The sequence below is a fragment of the Zonotrichia leucophrys genome, chromosome 7 (assembly GCF_028769735.1).
Source record: "Zonotrichia leucophrys gambelii isolate GWCS_2022_RI chromosome 7, RI_Zleu_2.0, whole genome shotgun sequence".
Classification (NCBI taxonomy): Eukaryota; Metazoa; Chordata; class Aves; order Passeriformes; family Passerellidae; genus Zonotrichia; species Zonotrichia leucophrys.
Window position 1 is genome coordinate 25468238 of NC_088177.1, and position 20622 is coordinate 25488859.

The 20622-nt window shown below is 38.3% G+C and overlaps 1 protein-coding gene across 3 annotated transcripts; it reads right to left on the reverse strand.

Annotated features, from left to right (window-relative positions):
- Nucleotides 1-450: 450 nt before the first annotated feature.
- On the reverse strand, nt 451-20606 carry HAT1 (histone acetyltransferase 1). Of its 3 annotated transcripts, none has more exons than XM_064719083.1 (11): nt 20447-20606; nt 17693-17764; nt 17305-17380; nt 15496-15616; nt 9948-10127; nt 9597-9718; nt 8992-9096; nt 8548-8654; nt 5965-6116; nt 4634-4750; nt 451-848 (listed from the first exon to the last, which is right to left on the reverse strand). In XM_064719083.1, exons 1-11 carry the CDS (start codon nt 20505-20507, stop codon nt 681-683), a joined length of 1281 nt encoding a protein of 426 aa, XP_064575153.1. In that variant the 5' UTR covers nt 20508-20606; the 3' UTR covers nt 451-680. The 3 variants fall into 3 exon arrangements, with proteins under 3 accessions (XP_064575153.1, XP_064575154.1, XP_064575151.1); XM_064719084.1 differs by lacking the exon at nt 20447-20606 and adding an exon at nt 18588-18688; XM_064719081.1 differs by lacking the exon at nt 20447-20606 and adding an exon at nt 18247-18453.
- Nucleotides 20607-20622: the final 16 nt, after the last annotated feature.

Here is a 20622-nt window from a genome sequence, read left to right on the forward strand (position 1 = left end):
CCTACAAATTTATGTTTCTGTCACTAGTAGAAGTGTTTCTGGAGTCCTCACAAAGTCCTGGCTGGTTCCCCAGCTGTGAGGTTTCTTCCTGCAAAATCAAAAACCTGAAAACTTGGGGGTTTGATGAAGAATGTGTTTGAGGCACTTTAGAGGCTTAAACAGAATGGGCCTGTTGGCTTTCAGCAGCAGGATCCACTTTTAGCAAAGGGTAAAGAGGCTGTACACAGGAAACACCCAAGAGCCCACAGAACCAAACTTGTTCATGGCATTAAACCTGCACAGGCCCTACTGTGTACAACAGGATCCACGGAGAACAGCCCCAGGAGAATCAAGTTAGGAGAAGTGGGAGATGGCTTAGATTTATATATTAACTTGCTATTCAAGTATCTATTAAGTCTTGATCAAAACAAAAGGGTAAAAGAAAATTCATACAATTGAAGTAACACTGTATCTGAGAATCTACATTTTTTATTTCATCAAGAAGTGCCCCAAAACCTAAAGTACAACATTTTTAAATCTACAACACAAAAATAGAAAATATTCAAAATGCACAGGAACACAAGTCACCTTTAATGTGATTAAAACGTCACATGAGATTTTTTTTGCAGTTAAGTGGCAATTAAGGATGTGTTTTACAACACTGTATAGATATCTGCAAGTTTCCTGTACAAGTAGGATCCTCATGCTTGTGCAAGTCGTTCTAGGACTCTTCGGTAATCTGAAACAAGCTGTTGGAAGCTCTCTTCTAACTGCTCACGTTGCAAGTTTAGGTCTATTTGGTTCAACTGATTAGTCATCTCCTCTGGTCTTAGACACCTTCTCATCTTGGCAAGTTCTCTCTGTTTTTTCTAAGCAATCAAACAAACAGTAGTTTGAACACAGCCAGTAATTATCAAGAATATGGTATTTCATTATGGTGTTTCATCAAAATTTATTCTATTTCAGTATCTAGTTCTTTAAGATGTCCCTAATCACAAGAGAAGCAGTAACCATGTTTGATTAGTACTACCTTTGTTCTGTTAAAGGCTCATACTTTCTGTATTGCCAATGAACTAGTGAAGGGAGAAATGGTTTCAGATTTTGTTCCTAAACCAAACAGATTAGGTCTAACAGTACACCTGCTACTGAAGATGGATGGCACAGAAAACTTGACTGTAGAAATCTGACCAGGATATTTAATCCTACATTAATTAAACTGGTGTCCCATTACATGACTATTCAGCCAAAAAATTTCCCTATAACTGACTATTAGAAATTAATTTTAAGCCTCCAGTACACAGAAAAAGTTTCATAAACTCTTACAAATTATTCAAGTTACCAGGGACTAGCAGTAACAGCATTGAAAAGCAGTAATATTATTTATAAGCATAAACATATTTGTACAGGAAGATAAGTTGTCCTTGCTCTGTCACATGTGATTTTTACCTGTTTCTTAAAAACACTTAAAAATACTTTTATATTTTCTTTACCCAGATTTACTTTTATTTAGATGATACCTATTTCTGAACTATTCAGTTCTTCATTCTTCAGTCTTCTCTAGCTTTGCAAAAGCAGAATATCATTCAACACTTCATTAAAAAAAAGTATTACGTATGCCTGATGTCTTACCAATAAATCTTTGCAAAACCTATGGAATCAATGTATTAAAACAACAAAATTTCACCAAGTTATTCTATTTCTAATACTCTCAAAATCAAAGCCCTTTTGTGCTCCAATTTTAAGCTTATCTCTCAAAGGAGTATTTGTTTTCATTCTGTGATTGATGCTGAGAGTCAGGAGGGAGGAGTGGAGACTACAGGGAACTGTAAATGAGTAAGACCAGAAAAATGTTTACTGTATCCCAAAGATTGCACAGATAGGCAAAGTTCAGTTCAGAAAAGGAGGTTCTGTATTTAAATACTGATGAGGAATTCAAGCACATTTCTGGTCAGTAATCAAGAAACCTTTCCTTGTTGAAAGGATGTGAAAAGCAGCATAGATGTTTAAAATTTTGATTCACATTAGCGCTGTATAGTCAAAATGAGTAAGATACTCAAAACATACGATGAGCTGCCCAAATGAAAATTTGTATGAGTGAAATGAAAATAGTGTATGAGTACCTTCTGGCCCAGCTTCTGTTAGTAGAGCAACTAAAACTTTATTCTAGAATTAATTCAAAGTCTGCCTAATTAACAAGAGTGTCTGTTTAGATTATTTAGATGAAACATTAGCTCTGAAAAAAAGGGTGCCAGCTTTAAAATGCCCACTACATCTGATACTGTACCATTAGGCCATCTTTAAGTTCCAGATTCCTGCTAAAAAGCAAACTCTCTTTGCATGTTTCAGATAACCAGTTGTTTCAATATCCATTTCCCCCCTCCAAATACACTACAAGCATATCCAGGTACACAAGATTTTGAAAACTGCCATCGGTAACATTTTACCCGGGCAGCTTCAAGAGGATTCTTTTGGATAAAGTTGTTGGGCTGGCAGAAAAGCATATTCAAACAGCAGACAAAGTATCACAATTAAAAACCCAGTGCAGCAGTGGTATTTAATTCCAAGAGGGATGACATGAAGAACAAAGACATGAGCAAGGAGATATGTCTACCAGCACAACCTACTAATAAAATGAAGTTTGTCAGAAATGGAGAAGCCACAGTGAAACTGACATTTTACAAGCTGCTCATCCTTTAAACTACATTGGAGTGATGCCCTGTTATCGAATATACCAAATATTTTCTTTCTTGTATTTGTGCTACTTATACAGAGAGCAACACACCCTCTTGCACCAGCCATCCCAAGCCAGTCATGCCACACGCAGAAAGGTCTCAGTATGTTTAGCAACCATCTCCTTGCTAATGTAATGACTTCCAGGGGAATAGATGTATTACATGTTTTTCCCCTGAGCTTTCTGCATATAGTTTTTTTCACTGCTACTGTTAGCCAGGAAATAATTCTAAGATGAATACCATTTTTATTAAACTAAGGTAGTATCAACTTAGAATTATTCTACATCTGTACAGCACTGCTCAAATGAAGCAATCAAGCAGTTTTTGTGATAAAATGACACCAGTATTAGTGTATGCAGTAATATTCCTGATTATATGTTTATAAAGTTTGGTTCCCCCCCTCAAAACTACCCTCTCTATACTAAAAGTTAGTTTCATTAAATTTCCAAAAACTTTTTGGAAATGGAAGTGTGACTAAATTTATTGGAAACTGTTTAAAATGAATGTATGAGTAAGCTATTTACTAGGTAGAACTACTATAAACAAGATGACTATTTCAGAACATGAAATTTAAAAACTGGGAAAAAAGGAGTTGGTTGCTTTAAGGATTCTTTTGAATCCCCACTGAAATAACAAAAAACTAAAAATGCAATGTTCTAAAGTAGCAATATTGCATATTTAGTGATACAAATCCATTCATTATCCATGCACTTATTGTGTGCAAAGACTGAAGTGGAAACACCTGCTAGAAGCACTAGAATTGAAGCTGCTTATGAAATTTTGGATTTTGCCTACAGGACCTCAGTGATGAGTGAGTGAATTGAAACCATGTAATAGTCATGAAAAACAGTTGCTGAAAAATCACCTATCTGTAGTGGACACTGAGTGAAATTCAGCAAACGAGACAAGACACTGGTGCAAGACAGTGTGTTTTGATTAAGGTTCTGGCACTCAGCATGACATGAAATTATCACTAGATCAGATAAATATCTAATAATTCAATCATGGCCTCTCATTTCTACTAACAGCCTCTGTAAGCCCAATGTTTTGCAAGCAAAGTTTTGCTATTTGGTATAACAGGGTAAATGCTGCTTTAGAAAGGTTTTCAAGCTAATCAAGGTAATCCTTGTGCTCTGTGTACCTTTATATGCAGGATTTTGGTTTGCTTGGCAAGTACTTAATTGACAACAGTAGCTAACATGCTAGTTACAGCAATAAACCTAGATTTATTTGTGGCCTTTTTGACTCTTGATTTAAACACTGATGCCTTTCACAACTAAGACATAATTTTTAAAATCCATATCTCAAAGGTTCAGTTTATGCAACACAGACCAACCACACTGAAAATCCAGGATGCATAAATAATAGGAATTAAGAAAATTACTTGGTACTATGTTTACAACTTGCTTGAATTTTACTGCTGGTATTATTTTATTTTCCATCTGCATGGAGCTAGTCCTATGTTGACGTGACATAATTACTTCTAGCAAGCTGCTTTCTTGAGACCTAGCAAACAATTAGAACAGGAATCTAAACTATACCTAGTCTGCAGTGTAAACTTCACCTCTCTTCAAATTTCTGGCTTGTCTTTTTAAGGTATGTTTTCAACCTCTTCAAGAAATTGACCATTTCCCCCCATTAAACCTACCTGGGCATAATGCCACTTAGAACTAGATAGCATAGGCTTAACAGTAACCTCCTGCTGGAACTGGGCAGGAAACATCAGGAACCAAACACAGGATCTTCAGTGCTGCTACGTACAAATGTCCTCTGCATCTGTATATGTGTCAGCTGAACACTGCATAACTAATAGTAGTTGATTGGCAACATAATTGACATCAACTACATTTATGGAAATTAAAGTAAAATCAAGTATAATTAGCCTTGAAATAAATATTAAATGATATTAAAGTCATATACACCTTATAGGGCCCAATCAGTCTTCTTTTAACATCCAACCGATAGCTTCTGGACTGTTCTGCATCACCCATGTTTGTTGCACGCAACCGGAGAATTTCATAAACTCGTCTTGTGTGTTGCTAATGAACAAAAGGAGAATAAAAACCACATCTGAATAAAGAGGTCATTCAACAGAACTCCAAGTGCAGAAATACTAAAATATTAGAGTAATTCTTTATCTTCTTAGAAGACAGGGGCAAGGATAAATCCATCCTATCTAGCGAATTCAGTGAATAAACATTTTTCTTTTTACTTGAAAACAATTTTCTCCCATGCACCATGTCTGATCTCTCAAGTGTTGCACCAGCCATAGAGGTGCTTCAAGGACTTGCTGTAAGTGAAGAGCAGAAAGCCCAGAAGCCAGATCCAAACACACTTCTTTCCAAGAACAAGGATTGGAACTAGAGTGATGTGAAGCAATACCAAGCAGTATCCACTTTGCTAATTTTAACAATCCACATATATCTACTGCCCTTCACAAGGCCCCCTGAAAGTTATAAATATGAAAATGAAACAACAATATTTAAACTTTTCTGTTTACTGGGGAAGAAATTTAATTAGTAAATGGAAAAACTGAATGCTTTTGCTATCAGGATCAGAAAGTATGACAACTGGGGAGAAAATTACGTTGCTACTATATTAGTTTTAACTTGCATTTAAGACCAAGTATTTGTTTCTGAACAACACAGCAAAAATAGAGTGATTTGTTTGCTACACTACAACATGTTTATATACTGTTAAAAAACCAAATGAAATTTATTTATTCCTTCAGCACAGAAGGCTGCAGATGTAGTTTCCTTCTATAAGTTATACCATTTTTATGAACACGTCTGAATATGGCTTCACACTGCCCATCCCTCAAGGTTTAAAGTCTTCAGTACACCACACTCAAATACATTTTCAATTAAGCAGCTTTGCTATTTCACTACCATACTCAAAAATGAGTTTAATAACTCAAGATTACCATCAAATTTAATTGTTCAATTGAACGCTTTGGTTCTCCAAGTGTCTAGAGTTGCATTAGTAAGTTGTTTGCCACTTTAGCATTCTGCATTCCCAAAGCAACCCTTACTTGCACACTCTTGAAAGAAATCAAAACCATGTCAAGTTCTATTACAATACAATTTGTAGGTAAAAAGGGCATTTATCTAAAACCATGAGCCATGTATCTCCTGATTCATCCTTAGCAAGTGTCAAAAATAAGCAAGATTGTAAATTCCATCTCTCTAAGTTTAAAGGGTATTGTACTAGTTTGATAAGAATATGTCCAACTACAACTGTACTGATTTAATACCTTATTTATTTTCAACTTTTGTTGAGCTTCCGTCACCATTTCTTGACTGAAACCTTGCATTAACTTTACTGGGGAAAAGCAAACCAGATCTTGACAGAGCTTTACAAGAACAAAGTCTCTAAGCTTCACATAGTTCTCAGAAGGATCTTCAGCTAGAAAGAACACAAAAAGCTGATCAGCATTATTTGTTTCCTCATCTCTGGTATGTAATTACAAAGAACTATGGAAAACAAAAGCAGATGCAGTATCCATCAGTATATAAACAACTGTGCTTAACTGTTATCAAAGGTTTTGATGTTTGCCAGTAGACATCAAACAGGTCACATTATGGGAAACCTCTAATATTTTGTGTATGCAGTGCTGTACATTTTGTACGTATGTATTGTGAAATTGACTTGTTGAAACCCACTTAACTCCTTGGGAAAAGACTAGCCTATAAACCTTTTTTCTTGTATCTTTCACCTATTCTATATTTAACAGTGGTAGAACTACTAAAAGACAAACAAAAGGGAAAATGTGGGAAAAGATTAGTGAAAATATCCTATTGTATACAAGTAAATTAGTTGAAGATATGTATTGAGCAGGAGTTAGTCTTCGTTAGCAGGAAAGGCAGGAAAAGGTACAAGAAGCCAAAGAAGATTATCCAAAATTACAAGGCTGAAAGGACCTAAGCAAAAGCTGATCATGATTTCAAGTTACTTCAATTTTACTTAAAAAGAGAGCATAACTATCAAAACTGTTGCTATAGAAAAAAAACACTGAAATGGAGAAGTAGCCACAGTTAAGATCAACATGAGCACATATGCAACTATTTAATGCAAAACAAAAATATGTACAACATTTTGAATATATTTTTTCCTTGCTTCAGACAAGCTCACTACAAACAAGTAGCAGGGCCATGCTTCCCCTTCAACACTCATTTTTCTGGGAGCTAACATTGTGGAGTTTATTGCTAACATCCCAGCTGTGTTTCCCTTTAGTTTTAACACTGTAAATAGCTAAAACTTGCAGTTTTATGATGATCAAAAGCAAAACAAAGCTATCAAGAAGGACTGGGATAGAAGCTTTTGCCACATAGTGTATATGGCACAGCACAGCTAATAATTTATTTTTCTGGGTTGGGTTAAAATGCATTGTGTATGAGTGGCCTAATCTTGTATGGCAAGCCTTATAGCACTTATTCTGCAAAAGAGATTGCAGAAGTGCACTAAAGTAAATTGATTCATTCTTTTGCACTCAGAGCTGTTAAAAGAAGAATGAGGCAGTTTCTGTCCAGTAAGCACTAACAGCACACATTCTGCTTGTGTCAGGATGACAAGGTATAAGCAGATATTTGCTGCAATTATGAAACTCAAAAGTAGTTTTAATTAGTAAATCATTAGCTTTTTCAAAGAAATTAATTAGATCTTCATTTCCTCTTTACAGAAAAGTTAAAGGCTTAATTTCACAATTTTAAGTGATATGTAACTAGAAATCTTGGCCATATTAACATAGTCCAAGTCTAATGTCCCCCTCAAAAAGGACAATAAATACTTCTCTAAGAGTCTTAACTTGCATCATTTGAGTGCCATGTAGAATATTGCAAGCCTTCTCCTGCCTCATTCCACAAAAAAACAGACCAACATTTTAGTGCACTTTTACTGTTTTCTACAACCCTGCACTTAAGGCACTGAGCCATGAACATGCCATAGGATTTATGCAGTAGCAAGTTAAGACTTTGCTCATCCTCAATTATAAAAGCTACATAGAGGTTTGTACTATAAAAAGGAAAAATGAATTATGCACATGAGTTCATGTTGTATGAACTAAGTTATACTGTCTTAGGTTCCCACAAACTGGATTGAAATTGAGGTGGATTATTTTGTTACGATGATCTGGCAACAACGCATTATGAGAGCAAGTGGTGTATTGGGTTTTAATGAGAACTGAGAGTTAGTTATAACCAAGATGAGACTACATTAGAATGGAATGGTAAACATCTGTTTGAACTGCATTTCTTCCTATACTAGACTTGAAACCACAGGACTGATGTCATGCCTGTGGCAATTTTCAATGTTAGTTTTGTTATGCACATGGACTCTTTATCTGCCATTTCCACAATCTTCTGTTTTCAGGGATTTGTGCACACACATCTAATATCATGGATACCTTCAGCCAGCAGTATGTGCTCCTAGACCACAAGCTCTCTATAAACTCTTACTGTCTGTGAAATTTCAGCGGGCACACTAATATTAAATATGCTATTTTAGTTAGGTGTGTTGTGTCTCCCCTCAAATTTGAGTTTTGGCTAACAGGGGTAAGTTGAACAAGGAATTTGACAAAGCTTGATCTCTTGGCAAACTCAGCTGTGTATCTCACAATGAAATAGTTAATTAGCTGGTAATCCGTTCACACTAGGGATTGAATTTTCCTGGTGTGCTGTTCTCTGAGTTAAGAAGCTACACCATATACACTTCTGTAAAGCACTTCTGAACTGAGCAGAAGCTAAATCTTCAAAAGGCTTTAAATTCACACAAATGAACATAGAAGTCAGCTTGTGGGCTAACAACCTGTAAAGTTCCTTATTAAAAATGTAACACAAACCTGTTATATCAAGTACTGTAGGAGAAGACATATAGTATCTGTGAACTGTTTCAAGCAGCTGAGCACCATGGCCTTCTCCTTGGAACGGCGGCAAGATCAGCATCTGGCTGCAGACAAAGGAATGCATTTCCAGTTCAAATGCAAGCATTTGAAAACATAATGCAAAGTCTTAAAAACAAAATGGTATTTCATTTTAGATTAAGGTATGTGCAATCTTCATGTTAAAACATGATTTTTAACAGAATCTTAAAACTGTTAAATATTCAAAACTTGTTTGAGATTCCCTCTGCTCCAAGAGGGGAACAATGAAAAAAATCAGTGCATAGACAGCTAATAATGGGGATTTTTTTAAACAAATCAACACTATTATAAACAAGTATTGGGAACTTCAGCAGTTCCCTCTTCTGAAATAAAAGGCAAGGCACGAGTTACACCGCCAATTACCTTACACGTGGCCGGGTTTTGTCTGGGTACACATAGTAATTATAGACTGTCATGTAGCCTACGGTCGCAAAGAGCGTAGCTCCATCCTTATTATACTTCTCAAATCTGCAGATAAAACAGAAAGCCAAGCAGGTCAATTACAGTTGCGCTCCCATGCAGTGTCCATTTTCTTTTCCATTCTCCAACTGAATTTTCAGTGTCAGCAAGCTACTCTGTGAGGGCCCAATGGGTACACCTGCTATGTTCTGAATGTACAATTCACTTAATTGGTGTGCAGCAACTTGGATAAATCAGACCTCTTTACAGCACTTCAGTGCACTTGCCTATTATAAAGATGAATAGGTGGCAAGTAAAAGAAAACACAGGCAAAGCTCATTTTACTGTTTAAGCCTACATTCAGGGCTCTAACGGACAACAGCATTTAATTCAGCTCTATTCTCAAGCTTTCCCAAAGCATAATGGAGGAAAACTCAAGCCTCATAAACAATGTTTTTTCTTTCCTGGGAAAAATATCATTATACTGCTCCAATAATTGGCCAGCCACAATTAAAATGCAGGCTTTGTGGAGGTAATAAGGTCCACTGTTGCTTTAGAACTGTACTTACACTAGAAAGTAGTTCCATCTTTCATCATCTACATCAATAAAGCTAGCAGTTTCAATAAACCACATCAAGAACGTCTGAAGCCTTTCATGATATTCTCGAAAGCCTGGACATGTCATGTCAGCCTAGGGAAAAAGCCAGGAGAAGTCAGGTGAAACCTATCACAGATGCAAGAGGAAAATCTATGCAAAACCTAATTAAATTCTCCAATATAAAAAAGCGTGTTAATGATTAACAAACAGAAAAATTACAGTATTTATACACTCCAGTTCAGTCACTACAGAAGGGGCATCTCTGCAAAATAAAATTGAATTTGGTTGCTCAAAAGCAGAAGTTTAACTTAATTTTTCATACCTTGTATATCTGATATGTTATATCTTCACCAGCTTCCTCATTATGGATGGAATATGTGTGTAACAACATTCCAAAGGGCTTGAAGTTGACCTCCTTCTCCAGCAGAGACACAAAGTCATCTGTGTTTGTGCAAAAACCAGGCGGAATGATTTCTCTAATTTTACTTTCCACATCATCTGCCTGGAGATTACAAAAAGGGGAAGGATCAGTGAAAAATTAGAAAAAGACAGCATTGATGTCACTGTTGTGTTTAAGAAATGAATATTATGAGACACACTATATCTACCAGTAATTAAAAAAACAAAAAGGAAAGAGAAAATAGAAAAAGCAAGCATTCTTGTTGTTCATTAGTGACCTTCCAACAAGTAAAGGAGCCACACTCATGAGATCAGAAATGTGACAATCCAGCCTTTTTACGCATCAAAAAACTCTTGGCTACAGCCTAAGTTCATGAACATTTTTATGCTTAGAGCTTGTTCTATTTGTTCAAGCTTGACTGAGAGTGTTGGTAGCTATTCTGTAAGTGCAGCATGTTCAAAAGCCAAGACTTTCTAGACAGCAATTCCCAAGACTATGCTGTACTGCACAGCCTTGCAGAACTCAGGCTCCCAAACAAGCAGCTTACAAGAGGTATTAGGTGATGCAGAACTAAGCAGAGAAAAAGAGACAAAGACCAAAAACGGTAGCTCCCAAATAGGGAAGTGACAGCAAGCACACTCTGGCATTCTTATGGCCCCCTGCTTGAAATGCCTGTCTATAGAATCAGCTGCAAAACAGTACAAACTCAGACAACCACATCCTACGTTCTAATAAAAGAAAGTTTTGAAAACAAAGTTTGACATAAAATAGTACAACTTATGAATACTGTCAGCAAATCTGACCTTAGTCTAACATACTGTGGAAGACAAAATATTCTGACACCAAAATTTAATTCAGAGATTACTCTTTTCAGATAGCCAAAGTTAGAGACTATCAGCTGAGCAGACTTCATAATCCTTTTCAGACCCCCAAAAGACCACTTGATTGAATACATTTACTACTTCTTTTTAACCATGAATATTTGATGAAGCTTCACAATAACGTATTACTGCTTCTCACCAGGCAATAAAACTTAATGAATTGGTCTCAACTTAACAAAACCATACTCCTCAATACAACCCCTAAAAGCCTGACATTACATTCAACAAAACGAGCTTACATTCAATTCAAACTTTGCTCTGGACAATGAACCCAGGTTTTTACTTAATGGAGTTTGCCGTGAGTTCAGCTGTAATGTTTGTATTGTATCTATTTCCACAAGGGCGGACACAAGAACACTTTGTGTTAACTTACTAAGCAGCTCTTTCACACCGTTTACATGCATGATGGGTATTAGTTCAAAACCAAGACTCTTGCTACTTAGCATTCAAAACAGGGAAATTAAGATGCTTAGAACAAAATACACTACAAAAGGCTAATACAACATGCTACTAATTCCTGTCCTTTCAACCATGGGCCCTTAAGCAGAAGCAATGCACCTGCAAATGAATAGCACTTTATCATTCAGTTACATTTTTAGTGTGGAGAAAGATAGACTTAGTTCAGTACAAACAAGTTTTAGTCTTAATGGTTTGGTACTACCAACATTTATATTTATATTTGGAGAGAGAGCTATTAAGCAGTTAAAATACAACTCTACAGTATCTGGTGTAAGAACTCAGTAAAAATGTGTATAGCCTTTACATTCATTTCATTCTCAAAACAAAGATAATTTGTTGGTGCCTTCACTATTCTTCATAAACCAGTATTAGCTAAAATATGTTTCCTTTAGACTTGCTGATTTAAGGGGCATTACAAAAAACCAGTCACTTCTTCTGAATCAATGAATTACATTAAAAACATTTATATGGAACACAATTTAGAAATGCCTTTTTAAAAATTGTGCAAATGCATTGTTTACACAGCTCTTATGTCTGCTCTACTGACAGAGCTGTAAGAAATCACAACTAAGAATCTGTATCAATTTGCATTTTATATAGCTGAATAGGCATGCAAAAATAATGTAGAATTAAAACAGTATTTCCAAGCAACAGTACAATAACTCATGGACAGTACAATGACTTATGGACAGCAACTAAAAAGGGTGAATATCCAGTACAAGTACTATATACATAATGTTTAATTACTTTTGCTTCCCCTTACACTTCTAAGTTTCTTCATTAGAGGAAGCCAAACTGTGACCTGCACAAGTGTAAGGCAGCACATCTACCACTGGCTGCCACCACAGAAGTCTTGGTTTCAATACAGCAGAAAGAATTAAAGTATGCCAGAGGCTTAGCAAATAAAGCACTGGATGATATTTCTTGATTCTATATGACTACAACATATTTTCACCCATTGCCTCCTAAAAATTGTCACCCCTTGGAATGGGTGGGGTCTGACACAAGAAAATACAGTCTTCAATTACTTTTAGGGTTAACAGGATCTCTCCTTTTTACCAAGCAAATCCCACAATCCTCAGTTTGAGCAGTGGCAGAAGTTTAAGCCATACAATTTTCAGTTAATACGACATGAAGTACTGGAATCTCAATAGATCAACAACATAAAAATAATTTATTTCATTAAAACCTGTATTTTTAAATGGAAACATTCATTACTTAGTAGGTCCCTTTCAAACACTTCTCTCTGAGGAGCCCATAATCCAAGGAGCTACCAAAATGTGTTTACTGCCTTCCCTTGTGCATTTCTTTGATATTGGTGAAAAGTTAATTTTTTTTTTAATCAGAGCAAGACACTCGTATCTTAGAAACTGGAATGGATGCACACAAAGTTCTCTTCAGAAAAACAATCCTTGTGACTACTACAGCAATGTTTAACACAGGCAAAGCAACTTACAATGAAGCATGCAAAAACCTGAATTAAGCCAGCCAAGAGTTGTTAAGCTTATGGTTCATGGAAGTGCTGTCTGTAATATATTACCTTCACAATCAGAATCATGTAAGGTGGTGACAGGAAACTTGGAATGGGCTTGTAACTACACTTGTTTTGTAGTAGGACTGTTTAAGTCAGTAATGTCTCCTTGTACATCACATTTGACTCTGGGTAATTTTAATTTAGAAATTATTATTGTACTAATAGGCAGCTATGACATTTGCATACCATGTAGATGCTGTTTCAAAGTGACTTAATTTAAAATAACAATAGAAACATATTTGGCAGTTGAATTTCTCTAAAAATTGTATGCACATACTTCAGAGGGAAGAAAAGGAGTGACCAGCAGTATTACATTACAAAAGCACCAAATACTGGAACAATACTTTTTAATGAACTTTTGTATAAAGCAAATGCATACACTAGATGCAAAGTGAAATACAGAGTTTAGTGAAGGACTTTACCCCTATTCCATCATAAAATGCAGAAAAAAGGAAGATACTGGGACAGCTGCATATCTCAAAGCAGCAAGCAATTCAGAGGTCATTGCTATTAATATTTACACTAGAAGAAAACAGAATAACTATTTCTCTTCAGTTATTTGAAAGAATTAATGCCATTCAAGGGATAAATTTTGTCTACTTTCACTGAATGAAGTGCCAGCTTCTGTTCATAACATGATCATACTTTGCTGAGGCTTCCCCAATAACATAATTTCTTTAAAGATGGATCTAAACCATGTTAAGGTGCATAAATATGACTGGACTTCTGCCTTTTGACATTTCCAGATTGTATCTCGAATGCTGAAAAAGATCTTGGAGAAAAAAAAATAGTGGTATTGGGATGAATATTTGTCAGTCCCTAGCAGGGATAGCAGCAGCAATAATGAAACCAAACTCAATATTACAGAATAAAACCACCTGCTGCTGAATGAGCTTGTATGGGTATTTGGGGGTACAAAATCCTCAGCTGTGAATAACTTTGTCGAGCATTAATACCAACTTGCTTAGAACCAGTTATGGTAAAGGCAGAACTGCTGTCCTTTCCTAAACACCATCTATTCACAGCACAGGATTATCTGTCATGTGTGGCACACAGTCTGCATCTTACTATAATTATCATCAAGGAGGAGAGATCAGCAAATAGTTAACTTAGAAACATAAATGTAAATATGCATTCAAATCAACATTCTGCTGTAATGACAGCTTATGTTTTAACCTCTGCAAATGTGTTATCTTAGGCTGGATAAACTGATGGCAAATATAATGCAGAAGAAGATTGACTACAGCCATGTATTTTTTCCTACATATGTTTAGAAACAGCAATATAAGCAGCTTATTTGACTGGACAGTACTAATAGCACCAAGGGAAGCACAGGGTAAGCTACCACATTCTTCCCCTTCAGTCAAGGCATGTAAATGCTCTGGAAGGCAAACACAAGTGCTGCTCAAAAAGATCTTTCTTGTCCCCATCTGAGTCCTTAAAGCAATTGGAGGAATAATTCAGTATAGGAAACAGGCCTTGAAAAAAAGCAACCATTTTGATCAATCAAAAGCTGCAGTAGCATAGGGCAAGACAGACCTTGTTTAGACCTCCAGAGAAGTAAACCTAGTTTGCCATTCGTACAGAAAACAGATGAAGTAAAAAGGTGCTACGGTGCAGATTCCTGTTCTATTTTGAAATTCTATCACTGAAACAATGGATTTTAATATGTTTACTATACAGCCAACAGCCTTTCCTTTTCTTCCTTATTTCCAAAATATCCTTAAGCTTGAAGAGCATGAGCTTTCACTCCTAAGACATGTTGCTCTAGCCTCCAAAGTATTTCAGACATGTCCAGGAACTTAGCCTGTTGAACAGAGTATATTCTAACACACCTTCAAAACAAGTAACTGCAAATCTTTAAAATCATTTTAATGAAGTCATTCCAACGTATTTGTCCTTTTACAGCAGGCCTTTCCTTGAATTTATTTAAATAAACTCCAACAAATTTGAAAGTAGTAATTTAAATGCATTCTGAAGTCATACTTTATATGAGAACATATAGGCAGTAGGAGAGGGGAAAAAAAAGCTATTCTACAAGTATTTTATAAGCTCAGAAAATCTGCACAAAAAAGAAGAAACAATCAAACAAAAACCCTGCAGGTAACCATATTACCACATTCCTTTAAGAAAGATGTAAAGCATACATGATACACATACGGAAGTTTATAATCACTTTACTGCCCTACTTGTTCTCCATGTTTAGAGACACAGTCAAGCACACTATCTCAAGAAGTTCTTACAGAAACCTCCTTTTCCTTCTCACTGATTCTCTCCATCATTAGCCTCACCAATACCAGTCCTCCTCCTGGTCACAGTTAATATGAAAATACAGACTTGCCAAGTTGAGGTTTATTGTGTGGAACTGGCTTTGGCATCAGAACCTCACATCTGACTGTTCTGTTTGACACAATTTTGATTGTCCTGTTGTCAGGGAATGGGAAATGAAGTTCAAAGGTTTTAATTAGCTTAACAAACAGAAGCTTTGTTTCCTTCCTTTTAATTTAATCCATGTCTAGATGGGAAATTACTAAACCTAGAACCGAAGTAAACCTTCTCAATGTTATGTTAAAGACAGAAGCAGAGCTGCACTTACCTCCACACAGTCAAACTTCTCATTTACTCTTGATGTGTATTCGATGCGGAAGAGCGTAGACAGGTTGCCAGCAATGTAATACAGGAGGATCTTGAGGCCCTTGTAGCCAAAAGCAACTTCACTGAGAAAGGAGAAAATAACAACCAGGAACTCGGTACAAAACAAAACATTCCCACCACAGTGGCTTCATTTCACCTGACACTCACATAAACTTTCCTGGCAAGGTAAAGTAACCTTCCTAATAGGAAAAGGGAATCAAACTGGATGTGTGCTATAGGACAGAGATAATGCCTTACACTGCTTCTATTATTTCCCTCCTCTAGTGGAAATATTCTGAGCTCAGTAAGGCAGTGCCTGTGTCCTTACTGTGACAGCTCAGGAGAGAATACATGAAACAGCTCACACTGTGTTTATGCTTTTTCAACAGCTTTAACTCATTAACAGTTATTTACATTAATTGATTGCTGACATTTATTAAAAATTACTTTGCAGTGCAGTATTATGTTTTGGGAGTAAACTACTTTAATCTAAAATGTACAAAGCACAGACAACCAAGTGTAGCAATTTGTGGAGTTTTTAGTTGACAGTTTCTGTTTAGTTATCCAATGTAACCAAAAATTAGTATATGCAAAAAGAAGTATAGAATACAAAAGCTTTTTTTACAGTTTGAAAATACAAGCTGCCTGAACACAAACTCTATACTCTTATGAAGAATAGAGAGTTTATTTTCTGAAAAAAAGTAATGTTCACAAAGGAACAGGCCATTTTTTAAAAATTAAAGCATAGCTAAAATGTTTTTGTGATGGGATTTTTCTTTTATGGTAGTACATTCATAATTTAAAATGTGAAATGTATGTGCCAGAAGAAGAATTTGCTTGTTAGCTAAACTATCAGATCAGAAAATTCTCTGATTACTAAAATTATAAATATTGTCAATGATAGCTGCAGTAGACATCTATAAGTGTAACTAATTTATTACATTTAATACAGGGAGATCATTCTAACTGCAGTACTTAGTACTTTCCTTTTAAAAGAAAATTGAAATTAAGAAACACAACTACTTAAAGAAGTCCACAGAAGCATGCAGGTGGATTCTCCGTAGGTTTGTTTGGGTTTTTTGGTTTAATTGTTTTGGTTCTGGTTGTGGTTTTTTTTATCTATGACCAGATTGTTGAATGAAAATACTCTACTGAAAATAAGGAATGACACTTCAGCACTAATTAATTCAGCATACTCAAAATAAAAGAAACAATACTTTTCTACCTACACTTCAGGAAATAGTTTGATACCAGCACTCTTCTGGAGAATCCAGCTGCTCCTGGCCTGAACAGGTGTACTCCTCACTGTCTGGATGGCCATGCCCAGGGAGTGGTGGGGAGTGGAGTGAAATGCACCAGACAGGCGCTGTCCTGTGGGGCTCCCAGGGCTCATCCTGGGGACAGTCCCATTCAATGTCTTTATCAGTGATCTGAATGCTCCCCAAGTCAGATTGCAGTCAACACCAGGCTGGGCAGGAGTGCTGATCTGCTGCACTTGGGGCACAACAAGTGACAGACGTGGGGAAGAGCAGCTGCAGAAGGAGCTGGGGGTGCTGGCTGACAATGGCTGGACACGAGTGAGTCAGCATGTGCCCAGGTGGCCACAAAGGCCAGTGGCACCCTGGCCTCTATCAGCAAAGGCAGCAGCAGCACCAGGCCAGCATTTCTTATCTTGCTATCAGTATCAGCAAAAAATTTTTAGCTTTTAATGATTTGGAAACAAATTTGCCCTTTGGGACCTAGTAGTTTAAATCTGGAAACTTTAACTTACTCATCTCCAAACACTTGATGGCTGTACTCTGGATTAAACGTTGTGTTCTCATCCTCCAAATCCTCAGGAAAGCGAACTGAGAAAATAAAAAGAACAGAGCATGACCACATCACCACCTTTCATTTGTTTATCCACAGAAGCCCTGCTAACTGTTCATACACCATTCCACTAAAGTCAGATAACTAATTAAGAAACTATGTGAGAGTGGCATACAAATGAAATCAGGGCATCCTGTACAATTTAGGTGCACGTTACTTGATCTGTGAGTATCAAATCAGTAATCAGACTAGAACTAAAAAATTGACACAGATGAATACATGTATATATTTCATAGGAAGATACTGGAATACCTCAGTATCACTTGTACAGTATTAAAAAGTGGCATTACCTAGCTTCAGCTGAATTGCCTCATTTGTATTACACTTGTATTCAGCCAGCTTCTTCTCTGTAGCAGTAAGTCCTGAAAAAAAAAAAGTTAAAGAGGATAAAGAAATCTATTTCATACACTCTTCTGGAACTAGAAAACATACAAGTACCTCTTTTTAGTTCCTGAGAATTAAAGTCATTACTATAAAAACATTAGGTATTCTAAGTTACTACAAATTTTCACATGTGTTATTATAACATGTTATACTGAATAAGAATTCAGTATAACATATTATAAGTAATACGTGTCAGGACATTTAATATGTTTGCATTAAGTCATTTTCATAAACTGCTGTTAATGAACTACAGTGGCACGTACACCACTAGCAATTATTTAGCCAGCACTACTATTCCAGAAGGGATGAGGAAGAAAAATGCAAATAAACTGTATTTCATCTGATTTCCAAAGCCTAATCTAGGCCAGAAGACACGTTTCACCTCAGGTATGTTCCAAATGCTTCACAAACATAGCTCCCCTTAATTTCAGAAGTACCATAAGAAAGTTCTACATCTTACTTCCGGCAGCAAACTTTAAGTAGGAATACCTTCGGGTTTTTAGCTCGCTGCCCACCACCGGCAAACTCGTGGCCACGGACACGCACTGGTTTAACTCTACAGACCGTGGGGCCATAAGCCGGAGACACGCAGGAGCGGGGCCACGGGAGCCGGGCGCCAGAGGCAGCCGGGCTTCCCTCCCTCACAGCTAGTCCCCGTCCGCCCGCGCTCCGTCTTCCCCCGCATCCGCCGGCCCCGAGCTCAGGCGCCCCTGCCCCGCGCCCCGGTCACGGCGCTACCCCCGGGCCCCCCTGCGCTGAGGACGCGGCTGCCACAGCGCCGAGCGCCAGGCCAGGACTCACCCGCCATGGCCGAGCCCCGCGCGCAGCGAATCAACCCGCGCGCGCGCCCGCGCGGCGGAAATGAGCGTGCGCGTACACGCGCTTCCGCTTCCGCCCGCCCAAACCCGGCGGGGAGCCAATGGCTGCCCCGCGCGGAGCGCGCATGCTCAGCTCTGCCTCGAGCCTCGCGCGGGCTCGCGTGGCCGGCCCCGCCCCGTCCCCCCTAGACCGCGGGCCAGCCGGCGCGCGTGCGCAGTGGTGGTCGCGCCTCTCTCACGTGCGGCGGCTCGGCGTCGCTGCCCCGGTGCCGGCGGCCGTGCCCGCATGGAGCGCTGCCCGGGCGGGGCAGCCGCCTGCGAGGGGCCGCCCCCGCTCCTTCCTCACGCACACACCTCGCTGCTCATTGCTGCAGCTCTGCTTTGGTCGAGCAAACAACCGGAGCTTTGTCATCAGCAAAAAACTAAAACGCTCATTGCTGAACCGCTTGCTGCAGCTACGGCGGGAAGGAGCGTGGGGATTTCTGCCGATTTCTTTCAAAGGCCTGGCTTTTGATGCACTTTGGTACTTGCTGTGCTGGTTTGGCTTGGGGTAGAATTACTTTCCACAGTGGCTTGTGTGGGGGTAGTGAGTTGGTCTTTCAGGGTCCCTTCCAACACAGCTTATTTTGTGATTTGTGCTGAACACAGCGTGGATAACAGAGAGATGTTTTTGTTATTGCTGAGCAGGGCTTTCACAGAGCCAAGGCATTTGCTGCTTTTTGTACTGCCGTGCTGGTAAGGATATTGGGGCTGAATGAAAGATTGGGAAAAGACACAGCTGGGACAGGTGTCCCCAAGTGACAAACAGATATTTTTAACCAGACAGCATCATATTCAGTATATAAGGTGAAGAGAAGAACGAAGAAGGGAGGGGATATTTAGGGTGATGATGTTTGTCTTCCCAGGTAACTACAGGTGATGAAGTCCTGTGCTCCTGCAGATGGCTGAACACCTTCCTACCCCTAGGAAGCAGTGAATTAATTCCTTTTTTTGCTTTTCTTGTATGCGTGGCTTTTGCTTTTCCTATTAAACTGTTTGTATCTCAACCCACGAGTTTTCTACTTTTTACCCTTCCAATTCTCTCACCAGTCCTGCTGGTGGGGGAACAGGGTGACTGTGTGGGTCTTGGCTGCTGGCTAGGGTTAAACCATGACACTTGCAGCTAGCATGTATATATATGGATTTGTTGAACAAGATGCTTGGGTGGTCAGATGCTTATCAAATAGGCAGATTTCTAGCAAAACGGTTCCTGCTGTCAGCTGGGACATAGGTATATATCTAGTATATGAACTCTAAGTTATATGCAGAAAGTTTTTGTTGGCACGTAACTAAAAAAAGTTGTTTACCAGAGAAAAGTTGTTTTAAACTTAAGTAAGTCATTGTTTCATGACCACCATTATAAGCTACCAGTTCCAGTACTGTATTTTAATATCTCACTGTATTATTTGAGGAGTACCAGAATCTGCCCTTTCATGTTTTCCAGTGACATCTAATAAAGGACATTTTGTTGGGCCCTTGAAATAGCACAGCAAGATGAAATACGCAGTATTATTTAAGTCAGGATTTATAAGCACTGTGATTGAACTGCTGGAATAAAGTATTAACCTTCCCTTTCTTAAGGCTTTAGCCTGCATGCCTTTCATTTTGAAGTATAAAGCATATATGTGCTCTGCTGATAAAGGATTATAAGACCCTGTCACCTGTCAGAAGTTGCTGAGTTCCAGCCAGATTTTGGGCCTCAGGTTCTATGTTTGAAATACGGAGCTACAGCCGATTTGCAGGCAAGCTGCCAGATTTCAGGCTGTGAACAGTTTCGGCACTTGAGACAACAGGTACACTCACCTCTGCTGAGCCTCAGGGGCACGGCTGCATCTCTTACGCCACAAATGAGACTGAGCAGCATTTAAGGCGGCTCCGTTTGCACTGTGGAGGTGCCAGCAGCACCCCGCCGAGGACCCACACCGTGCGGCCGCCGCCTGGGCACGCGGCGGGGCGGGACAGTACGGGGCGGGGCAGGG